The 12,354-nt window shown below is 36.0% G+C and overlaps 1 protein-coding gene across 5 annotated transcripts in view; it reads left to right on the top strand.

Annotated features, from left to right (window-relative positions):
• The window catches only part of HSPBAP1 (HSPB1 associated protein 1), a 60,328-nt gene that overhangs the window by 6,802 nt on the left and 41,172 nt on the right, over positions 1 to 12,354 (top strand). For 3 of the 5 annotated variants that reach the window (XM_076002079.1, XM_076002076.1, XM_012780479.2), the window contains exon 2: positions 5,514 to 5,699. The exons of 1 other annotated variant lie outside the window; for it this stretch is intronic. In XM_076002079.1, coding sequence (XP_075858194.1) covers positions 5,514 to 5,699 — 186 coding nt within the window. The remainder of the gene's footprint in view (positions 1 to 5,513; positions 5,700 to 12,354) is intronic. One more of the 5 variants, XM_076002084.1, reaches the window with a different exon arrangement.

The raw sequence follows: 12,354 nt of genomic DNA, 5'->3' as shown, positions 1-12,354 counted from the left end.
TGTTTTCACAGCATATTTTAGTGTTGAAAGCCTCCTGTTAAATAATCTCTGGGAGGCCTGGGATTCTTAGATCAGATCATTAAGTAAATTTTTAAAAAATTTAACATTATGCGAGATAAAAAAACATTTACTTCTTTGAAGCTATTTTGTCAAAACAATACTCATTTGTTACTGTTGGCCTGTGTATGTATTTGTGGAGGGCTGACCAGATATATCTACCCAAATGCGAGAACCAGAAACCAAAGCCATATGGTCTATTGGCTCTGATATAAGATAAGTAGAATAAATAAATCCCTACCCCAAAAGGACTGGTGCTTCCATCTTCTCTGCCCTTTAAAGTTCTAGAAACAAAATGTTTAAAGGTTGAATATTTTACAACCTTAGAACCAAAAGAATACAACAGTGAGTCAGACCAGCCATGATTCATCCAGCCTAAACCATAGAGCACTTTATAAGGAGAATATGGTTGTCCTTGAAAATGACCAATCTCAGAAGACAAGCTGTTACACTATTTTTTTTGTTTGTTTGTTTGAGACAAGAGTCTCACTCTGTTGCCCAGGCTAGAGTGAGTGCCATGGCGTCAGCCTAGCTCACAGCAACCTCAAACTCCTGGGCTCAAGCGATCCTACTGCCTCAGCCTCCCAAGTAGCTGGGACTATAGGCATGCACCACCATGCCCGGCTAATTTTTTCTATATATATTAGTTGGCCAATTCATTTCTATTTATAGTAGAGACGGTCTCGCTCTTGCTCAGGCTGATTTTGAACTCCTGTCCTCAAGCAATCCTCCTGCCTCGGCCTCCCAGAGTGCTAGGATTACAGGTGTGAGCCTCTGCGCCACTGCGCCCGGCCAGCTGTTACACTATTTATAAACTAATAAGAGTCTTCACTATGAGAGTTTATTTTTTATGTAAAAGGATTCAGGAGGGAGAAGTTGACTGGTGGTATTCAGTAGCACAAAGATTGACATTTGTGCATTCTTTTGGCCAAGTTTTGCAATTTCCTGGACCTTTCTTTTGTCTCACATGGTGGCCAACCATTATGTCTGCTTTCCAGGCAGCAAATAAGAGAGGAGGACAAGGGCAAAAAGGTTGACCCAGCAATTTCCAGGTATATCTCTGCCTCCTACTCACTGCAAAGGAGTCTGGGAAATACAACTTTTCAGTCACTCCCCTTGCCCAAAGTTCTGTTATTAAGGAAGAAGAGAATGGGAATTGGGTAGGTAGGTGTTAAAGAAAAATTATTTAGTGATACTTATTAAAGCATGGTAAGGAAGACTTTATTCAGGACCATCAAGATAGATATAAGGACTATTGCAGCAAAGTCTTGCAAGTTGGGGAGAGAGGTTAGGTTCAACCCCAAATACAGCAAGTGGGAATTTAGAGCCAAGGAGCAATACGGGGATTAGTGGATAGAAAACTACTAAGGCAAAACCAACCTAACGGGATTCTTGCTGAAGACAGGCCAGGGTGATCAGACATCATCATCTGGAGGTTGGTGGAGGATGAGGAACCTGGTCAGATATCAGGGATGCTCAGATATCAGCGATGGGGATGGTTCTTGCTAAAGTGACTTAGCAGAGTTCTTGGCTGAGCACAGTGGCTCATGCTTATAATCCTAGTACTCTAGGAGAATGAGGCGGAAGGATTGCTTGAGCTCAGGAGTTCCAGAAAAGCCTAAGAAAGAGTGAGACCCCATCTCTATAAGAAATAGAAAAACTAGCCAGGTCTGGTGGCACATGCCCAGCTACTTGGGAAGCTGAAGCAAGAGAATCCCTTGAGCCCAGGACTTTGAGGTTACAGTCAGCTGTGATGACGCCACTGCACTCTAGTCCGAGCGACAGACCAAGACTCTCTCTCAAAAAATAAAATAAAATAAAATAAAGTGACTTAGCAGACTTCTTTGCTAAAACTGGATTTTACAAGGTAGTGCACAGATGGACCTAGGAGAAGATTCACAGCCTGACTGAAGTTTGTCTGAAGAAAGAATCCTTGTCATAGGCAACTAGCCGTCTCTACTGCAGGTGTAGCACCCACCCTCACATACACACGCCCTGCCCCAAACGTTGCTTTCTCCCCAGAGCACATGTGGATTGTTATCTATGAATTAATCTTAAGCTTTCCTGAACATATTTATCTTTTCAGGTTGTATTTTGTCTCCTGGGTTTCCAACCCTGTTTAGTTTGCCCAGTTTTAATTCTTTGGAAATGAGATTGTGCGGTAGAAAGAGCACTGGCCTTTGGAGTGAGAGAACCTCATCAGTTCCAGTTCATCTGACATCTAAGCTTCCATTTCATCCTTTGGGTAGTGGAAATAAAATACTTTCTCTGCCTGTGTTTTACAGGCTTATTTTAGGATCAGATGAGCACTTTTATCTTCACGTGTATTCTAGTACATTGTAAACAATAAAGCATTATACGGTTATGGTATTGTTATAATACTCATATTCAGAAATCAAACTTTTTATCTTCCCAACAGAATGAGCTGTTGCTCCTCACTTTTTTTAATGGCAGGTCACCAGGTCTAGAAACCTCAGTCTTTTGGCTGCATCTGACTCTCAGCCCACATCTCTGGTTGTAATAGTCTTTGATATTAGCCTCTTAGTGTTTCTTCATCTTTACCATCTCCGTCTTCTTTACTGCTACCCCTTGTTGTTCAGGGCTTCATTATCAGACTTCTCTCTTGTCTATTACAGTAGCTCTCTCAATCAACTTCAGGCCCTGCTCTCTCTTCCCATCCCACATCTGTACACATTTTCACACAGCCTTAATTCTTATTTTTTATTGGAAGTAATGTACCGTGAGATTACTACATCGTAATTTAATAAACATCTTTCTTCCTTGGGGCATTTATATTTTTAGTTGTTATAATGTGGCAGTAGACATTTTGTGTGTTTGTGTATACTATATATGATATATATGGATATGTATATAGCTTACTATTATTTTGTTAGAGTAAATTCCTATAACATGAGTTACTAGAATAAAAGATGGTTCTTTGAGACTTCTGCTTTCTTTTCCCAGTTATTTACCAAAGCTTGTTTCCAATTTATATGCTGTGAACAACAGTATACTGTATATCATGAATGTACCATAGCTTTTCATAGTGTAGAGGATCAAAATATGCCATCCCAAAATTTGCTGCTTTGGCGTATTGATTATTTTGGGTTAAAGCCACTGAAAAACAGCAGATGCAAGAAGAGCACTCTGATCTTCCTTTTAGGAAGATGTTCCCAAAAGCAGGAGGTGAAACTTCCATGTGAAAGTTGCCTTCCCTGTGCCAGGAGAAAGGAAGACATCCTTATAACCAGAGACAGAGAATCAAGGCTGAGAGAAATCTGTGCAAACAAACCTTGTTAAGCTAACCCTTATCTTCCAAGTCACTTTTCCACAATTAATTGCACTAGCCCAATTCCTTTGTCTTTGTCATGTTTTCAAAATTTTACTCTTTGTTCAACCTAATATGAAAGTGTTAGGCTCTAACTGCTTCTTTAGGTCTTTATATTAATTTTCCCCTCCTAGCCTGTCTTATGTCAGTCCCAGGTCCCAGCAGAGACCCTAAGAGGGTAGAGGAGAAATTTTACCTTCCCCACAATGGCGTAGCAAAACTTAAAGAATATATAATAAAAAAATATGTCTTGTTCAATTTCATACACATGGAATGCAGGCACACTGAGTTCAGGAAGATTTGTTGCATTGCAATCTAGGTAACCTTGTATTTAAAACATTTATAGGCCAGTGTGGATCAAGACATTGAATGTAAAGTTGACAGACATATCAAAAGTGAAAAAGAAAAAAAAAAAAAACCTTCCCAAAGAAATACAGAAAATTGTATTCCTGGTCACATAATATATCATTTATAGGGCTCGTCAACATGTAAAGGTCACTTGAAGATAAACTTGGGGCTTCTTTCACGTTGAGACCTAAGGCTGCTGTCTCTGTCCCTCACTCCATGTGTCACCCGACTCTCATGCATTTTCCCTCTAAGCATCCATCCTGATCTCCTCACTTGGGAGTGATGACTGTGTGGAAGATAACAGATTGTTCTCAAATGTCAACTGCAGAGGGCTTAGAGCCTGCACGCTTTCACTGAGGGTTTAGGAAAGAATTCCAAATTTTTTTTTGCCTGAAAAAGGATGCTAAATTGATTTAAGTTTTCCTTTCCTTTGAAAATAAGCCTTGTGTTTAAACAAGTACAAATTACTCAAGTTCTTTGATGAGTCCATCCCCATCCCTCTTCCTTTTATCAGATAGTTTAGAAGGTTGGGTATTAGAGAAATTTCGATTCTGTACAAGCTTTCATTAATTTTTTAAATTAAGTATAATTATACATTAAGTAACCAAAATAGAAGATTAGCTGATTGTTCTTGAGAATCATAAATATTAATATATGTTTTGGGGATCAGACTATGAAGCATTTTTTTAACTTTCCCCAAGAACTTTCCATCGTTTTTGTTTTTCCTTTTTTTTTTTTTTGAGACAGAGTCTCACTCTGTTGCCCAGGCTAGAGTGAGTGCCGTGGCGTCAGCCTAGCTCACAGCAACCTCAAACTCCTGGGCTCAAGCAATCCTGCCGCCTTAGCCTCCCAAGTAGCTGGGACTACAGGCATGTGCCACCATGCCTGGCTAATTTTTTCTATATATATTAGTTGGCCAATTAATTTCTTTCTATTTATAGTAGAGATGGGGTCTCACTCTTGCTCAGGCTGGTTTTTAACTCCTGACCTCGAGCAATCCGCCCTCCTCAGCCTCCCAGAGTGCTAGGATTACAGGCGTGAGCCACCACGCCTGGCCTAAGAACTCTCCATCTTAAGATGTCTTTAAAGAGAAACTTCCTTGTTCTTTTATTTAAAAAATATTAATTTTACTATCTTATCCAGGATTAACATTCTATGATTCTGTGAAATTTATTTAAGTACTTAGTAAGTCACAGTGTTGGTTTGTACAGATCCTCTGTACTGTTGATACATGCAGTTGAAACCATGGTTTAACATTGATTGCCATCTTACCGCACCTTTTATCCTTTTAAACTTTGCAATAAAAATGATCTCTCCCCCCATATCGACGGCTATATTAATCCAGTATTTTTGGCATAAACACATGATATAGCAAGTAGAATTGTTGCTGACTCCAGCACCTGTAGTTGTTTTAGAGTAGTTTCCATTGGCATTTCTTACATAGTCCTCTATTTAGGAAATAATATTTTCCAAAAAATTGTATCCATTTAACTTAAAGAAGTAGTTGGAAAGCCTTTTTTAACATTAAAACTTCATTTTTGACGTTGAAAATTATCAACATTTACCAACATTTGAAATTTAACATGAGAAAGATTATTTAAGAATTATGGTCTTTTGAGGCCAAATATTTATATAAACAGTCATAAATGAAGTATAAATGCAATGTAATTGCACAGAAAGATTTGCCATAATAGAAACATATATTAGCTATTTTTTCTTCATATTGTATGAAACAGCTTTATAGTTTTCTATCTATTGCTCTATTCATTTTTCTTTCTAGGTGAACATGTCAAACCTTTTACGCCAGAGAAAGCAAAAGAAATTATAATGTCTTTACAGCAACCTGCAGTCTTCTGTAACATGGTTTTTGATTGGCCGTCACGGCACTGGAATGTTAAACACCTTTCTGAGGTCCTTCATGGCAAGCAAATACGATTCAGGATGGGAATGAAAAACATAGGCACAGGTAGGACTATAAGTAATCATAGTAATGTCTCTTTAATAGCATTACCACATTCTCAGCAGTGGTTTCCTTATTTCTAGAGAATCCTTTCTCATTCTCTTTTTGGCCATTCACTGTACAGATAGAAAAATTTTATTGGAAGTTTGGAAAAACAGTTTCGCCTAAGTTTTATTTGTTTTTTGTTTTTTTTTAAGAACTAAACAGCCTACAAACCCCATATAAAATATATTTGTTCATGTATCATTGTATATGTCGCTAGACATTATCCTGGTTCACTGAATGTGGTAGACACTTAATAACTATTTGTTAATGTGCAACTATTTATGTTTCCATGTGACCGGAAAAAGACCAATACTAATCTAATAGTCTTGGCCACTTTTTGCTTATGTATAGTGTATCCTTTTATTTGTGGCTTTAGGCACTATTTATAGTTGTATAATTACATGGTTGTAATTTTATCCCTCTGCTTTATTGACAGTCTGACCTGTGTTGTGTTTCACAAACATGAAACATATGTAAAGCTGAGTTTTTTATTCTCTTAAGCAAATAGATTTTGCCTGCTTCCTCTTTGTCTCTGAAGACACCTTACATTTTTATTTTTTTGCCATATTGTTGAATAAAGCGGTTACCATTAACTCCAAAATTGAGTTACTATAAAGGAAAAAAGCATTGCTGTTTCTAATTCAGAGAAGTTCATAACCATGGTCTGGTGTTTAACTTATATTTCAATATAGGTAAGTTTGTTGGTCTAGAAATTCAATGTTTTAGGCATTGTGGTGAAGTGGCTTATGAATATCTATTAATAGTTTGGGGGAACTAGACAGTTCTTCAGCTTCTTTTATGGCTGTTCTAAGCTTCTTTTTCTCATTTTGACCTTGTATTAATAGTATAGCTCATGGAATTATTTAGTTTTTGGTGTCTAGAACCCCCCCTGTACTCCTGTGACAGAGACAGCAAGATCAATATACCTGGAATTCTTCCAGAAGTGGATCCTTTAAAAATAAAAATAAATATATATTAATATATATATAAATATACCATCTCACTGTAATCATAGACCAAACTGTTTATTGTATTTGAAAAAATAAATCTTAGACTAGCAGTAATAACATAAAAATCAGAGTGTGCTTTTTCCTTGTTGATTTTAGTGAAATAAATCTGCCCCTGGTTGAACTGTTAGACAGTAATTTGGATAAAAATAGAAATGGTAATTTTTTCATATCCTGGTTAGATTCCAGATACTATACTACTTCTCATAGCTAACATTTTTTGAGAGCTATTATTTCAGGCACTGTTCTGAGTGCTTTATATATACCTACATTATTAACTCTCCTAATCTTCTTATCACAGTACTGCTATTATCCCATTTTATAGATGAGACAGTAATTTGACATTTTGAGGTTAATACTTAGGCATAAAAGAAAAAGAAAGTAAAAATCTCTGTAGTTGTGAGAAACTACTCTTGAGTTTTTAAGTAAAGATAATTTGTTCTTTTTTTGTTCAAATAAAATTCACAAAACATAAAATTTAGCATTTTAGCCATTTAAAAATACGTGATTCATTGGCAGGCAGGGTTCCATGGCTCGTGCCTGTAATCCCAGTACCTTGGGAGTGCAAGAGCAGCCTGGGCAATGTAGTGAGACCCCATTGCTGCAAAAAATAAAATTAGCTAGGTGTGGTGGCGTGCACCTGTAGTCCTAGTTACTCAGGAGGGAGGCTGAGGCAGGAGGATAAGTATGCAATTCATTGGTTGTTAGTATGTTTACAGTGTTGTACAACCATCATCATTATCTAATTCCAGAACATTTTTATTATCCCATAAAGAAGTCCAGTGCCCCTTAAGCAGTAATTTTCCATTCTGCCTTACCCACAGGCCCTGGCAACCACTAATCTTCTTTCTGTCTCTATGAATTAGGACATACCATATAAATGGAATCATACAATATTTGGCCTTTTGTGCCTGGCTTCTTTCACTTAGCGTGTTTTCAAAGTTCATCCATGTTGTAGTATGCAGTGCTTAATTTCTTTTTATTGCTGAATAATATTCTCTCATATGGATATGTACATTTTGTTTATCTACTCATCAGCTGATGGGCATTTGAGTTCTACTTTTTTGGCTATTACAAATAATGCTAATGAACATTGGGTATACCCATAGAAATAGCATTGCTGGGTCATACAGTAACTCTGTGTTTAACATTTTGAGGAATTGCCAAACTGTTTTCCAAAGCAGCTGCACCATTTTATATTCCCACCATTAATGTATGAGAGTTCCAGTTTTTTCCACCTCTTTGCCAACGTGTTCCATTTTTTTAAATTATAGCCATTCTAGCGTATGTGAAGTGTTACCTCATTTTGATTTGTGTTTCCCTAATGACTGATAATGTTGAACATTTTTTTATGTGTGTATTGCCCTTTGTATATCTTCTTGGGTGAAATGTCTGTTCAAATCCTTTGCCCATTTTCTAATTGGGATTTTCGTCTTTTTGTTATTGAGTTTTATGAGTTCTTTTTGTATTCTGGATGCTAGACTCTTATCAGATACATGACTTGCAAAAGTTTCTCCCATTCTGTGGGTTGTCTTGTTAATTTCATCTTTTTAAAGTTATTTCATTGAGTATAAATGAGTACTTCCATAGGCTGTACTGGATAATAGAATAAGAGAGCTGACTCTGGAGTCAGCCTGCATGGGTTCAAATTTGGGGTATGTGACCCGTAGGCAAGTCAATTAACTTTTCTGTATGTTAGAAATATTTTCAGGATTAAATGCTTTCATATCCATAAAGCATTTATAAGAGTGCCTAGGACATAGTAAGTCCTCAACAAATGTTATTTTAAAATAGAAATAATTTAAAAATAAAAAGTATGACTTCTTCATTATAAAGAAAATTGAAAAAGTAGAAAGGCCTCCTCCAGATTTAAAAACATTTGTCCTACTACTCAGAGATAATCACTAGTTATACTTTGGTATATGTCCATAGAGGCCTTTTTGTATTTTAAAATTAAAATTGTATTGGCCAGGCACGGTGGCTCACTCGTGTGTGTAATCCTAGCACTCTGGGAGGCCGAGGCGGGCAGATTGCTTGAGGTCAGGAGTTCGAAACCAGCCTGAGCAAGAGCGAGACCCCATCTCTACTATAAATAGAAAGAAATTAATTGGCCAACTAGTATATATATATAGAAAAAATTAGCCGGGTGTGGTGGCACATGCCTGTAGTCCCAGCTACTTGGGAGGCTGAGGCAGCAGGATTGCTTGAGCCCAGGAGTTTGAGGTTGCTGTGAGCTAGGTTGACACCATGGCACTGACTCTAGCCTGGGCAACAAAGCAAGACTCTGTATCAAAAAAAAAAAAAAAATTGTATTAATTTTTGGAGCCTGCTTTTTTTTTTTTTTTTTTTTTTACCGTTAAGCAGCTTCTCTTGACATTAAATGTGACTTTTAAATGGCTACCTAATATTTCATTGTTTGGTAGTATTGTAATTTATTTTAAAATTTGCCTATTTTGATTATTTAGATTGCTTACAAGTTTTACATTATAAATAAGAGTAGTGAACATCTTTGCAAACAAATTTTGTCCAAATTTCTAATTATTTCTTTAGGATAGATTCCTAGAAGGAGAATTACCAGGTCAAAGAGTATGAATATTATCATCAGTAGCAATCTGTGACGTTCCTTATACCAGAAACCTCTGAGTCATTCTGATGCCTCTTTCAAATAGTGTCTTGTGACTCCGTGACTTATATCCTAAAGATGTAGCATCTGCCTGCTCCTCTCTGTCTCCATAGCCATCTCGTGGTCAGTATCGCCCTGCTCTTTAACCTCCATGGTTGTAGTAGCCTCATCTCTAGTCTCTCTGCACCCCCTGTCCTCCCTCCCCATGCCTTTCCTCATACTGAAACCAGAGACAGTTTTTTAGAAAACAAATCTAATCTTATTTCTCTACTTAAAACCCTTAAATGGCTTCCCATTACCTGTAGGCTAGAGACCAGAATTTTTGTTGTGGTATGAAAGGCCCAGCTTAATCCCTGTCCCTGAGCTCAAGCCAAATAAGCATTGTTTTCAGTTTCTGTATTTCTAGGGATTTGCCTTTGTATATGTAGTTTCCTGTGTCTATCCAGTCTTCTCTCTTTCCCCATTTCCCTTCCCCCACCCCAGCTTTACCTAATTAATTCCTCTTCTTCCTTCAGATCTTAGCTTAAATGTCATTTTTTTTCCTGACCTCATCTATCCTCCCCCATCCCCCAAATCAGGTGTGACTATTTCAGAATACCTTGTGTTTAGTAACACTAGCACAGTTTTAATCACATGTTCAGTTGTGATAAGTAATTGCCTGTTAGAATCTCTTCCCTAAAGGTTGCCTCTGTGAGGACAGGGAGCAAGTCTCATCATGGGCTGAGAACCTAATGGACATATTTGTAGAGTGAAAGAATGAAAGGCTTTGGTACACATGGCCAATCACTTCGCAGAAAGTTGGTTTCCATTTACACTCTTTTCAAAACATATGAGAGTAAGGGTGCCTGTTTTGCCACTCTTTGGCCTAAACTGAGATTTATTGAAAAAAAAAAATCTTGCTGATAGGTGAAAAATAGTATCTCATTATGTTAATTTTACTTCTTTGATTGCTGGTGATATTGAACATATGTTCAAGTTTGTTAGTAATTTGTATTTTTTTCTGGTTAATTGTTCTTTGATTTTATTTATTGGGGTTTTGGCATTTAAAAATTGTTTTAAATAAATTCTTTATGTATTAAGAATATTGTGTTGTTACTAATATGTTTCCCAGTTTATTGTGTGCCTTTTGATTTTTGCTTTCCTTTTTTTATAGTCAAATTAAATAATACTTTATTAACATTTTAGTCTCAGTTATCATTAGAAATTTCTTGTCTATTCTGAAAATAGGTAAATATTCTAATATTTTCTTGTAATAGAATAATGATTTCTTTTTTACATTTTACTCTTCATCCATTTCATATTTTCATTTTCATATTTGGTGTTCACTGAATTTTTTTTACAAATTGCTAAGTTGGGGACTTTTATTGAACATTCTTTTTTTACTCTACTTGCTTTGGAAATCACCTTTATTATATACTATATTCTTGTGTATTCCAGCATTAGTTTCTGGGCCACATATTAACTATCAAATTTGGCACCAGTAAAAAATTTTAAAATGCTACTTTTTAGCACTGGCATATATTTTAATATTTGAAAGCACAATTTATCCTCTCTAATTACTCTTCTTTCTTAGATATTAGTGAATTTTATTCTTCTGAATGAACTTTAGAGGTACATAGAGTACTCACATTAAAGAAATCCTGTTTGGATTTTAAGTGACAATTCATTAAGCTCTATAAATTAATTTGTAAAAAATTTGTATTATTATAATACTGTATCTTCCTACACAGGAATATGTTATTGTCATTTATCAAGCCTGTTTGTCTCTCAGTAAAAATATTTGTAGTTTTCATGTAGGTCTACAAGTTTCCAATAATATCATAAATTTGTTATAGCTGTTATAAAGGAACTATTTTTGTATATTATATTTTTCTAACTGGTTGTGATTGGTACATAGATAAAAGCCATTTGTTTCTGAATGTTTATTTGTATTCAGCCACATATTAGTCTAGGAGGTTTTTATTCTTGTGGGTTTTCTAAGTAGGCAGGTATATGATCTTAAAAGTAATAACTCTGTTTCCTCTCTTTTGAGTATATTTGTTATTTCTGTTTTAGGTCTTGGTTAAAATTTTTCTGGAATGCTTGAAATTGTGTTAATAACTGGCATTTTTAAATGTCATGTGTTCCTTAGTTTATTTTAGGAAGCAGATCTTGAATATCACATAGCTCTTTGAAGCCATTTTGAATCTAATTTATTTACCAGTATGTGTGCTCAGTGGCACTGTTGTACCTCAGCTGGCAGTAATTGGCAAGCAGTTGTAGAAATAACCCTAAACATCTGTAAGTAGGGGGTAGAGTAATGAATGAAAGTTCTGTTCAGAGCTCACATTCCACATATTATTTCTTGTTTATAAAAATGATGAAAGTCTAACAAAATGAAGAAATGTTTTTTACCTCGCCATGCCCCCCAAAATTTTAGGACTCTTTTTTATGAAAATTAAAAGCAAACTCAATTTATACACTACTGCCAAATCCTGAGCTCAGCTGAGCTGCTTCTTAACCTGACACTTTATAGTAAGTGGGATGAAAGTTATAGCTATAGGCTATTTCAACAATAAATGAAAGAACAAAATTGATAAAATTAAAAAGGAATAATTCCATTGCATAAGGTAAACTAAAATAAACAACTGTACTACCCAGAAAGAAATTGTCATTATAACAAAATCAACACAGTACCTTTGGTGCTGGTATTACGAGAAAAGAATGAAAAGATTCCATCTTGAAATCCGTATGTAAACGAAAAGGTCTGTCATTTCCATTCATTCCATTCATTGTAATTTTCCCGACAGTAACAATTCTCATATATAATTTTTACATTTTGGGATTTTCCTTTTTTAACGTGCAGAACTTGCTGTGACAGAAAATGAAGTCCTCTAATGAGGTCAGTCCTCCAATGGGTGCTGCTAGGCAACTTGCCTGTGCTAACTGGTCTTAAATGAAGAGCCCTGCTTAGTTTACCCTAGGGACAAGTAGCTCCACTAAAGGC

This window comes from Microcebus murinus, chromosome 1 (genome assembly GCF_040939455.1).
Source record: "Microcebus murinus isolate Inina chromosome 1, M.murinus_Inina_mat1.0, whole genome shotgun sequence".
Lineage (NCBI taxonomy): Eukaryota > Metazoa > Chordata > Mammalia > Primates > Cheirogaleidae > Microcebus > Microcebus murinus.
Note: the sequence above shows the minus strand (reverse complement) of the source record. Positions and strands in the feature narration are given on the sequence as shown.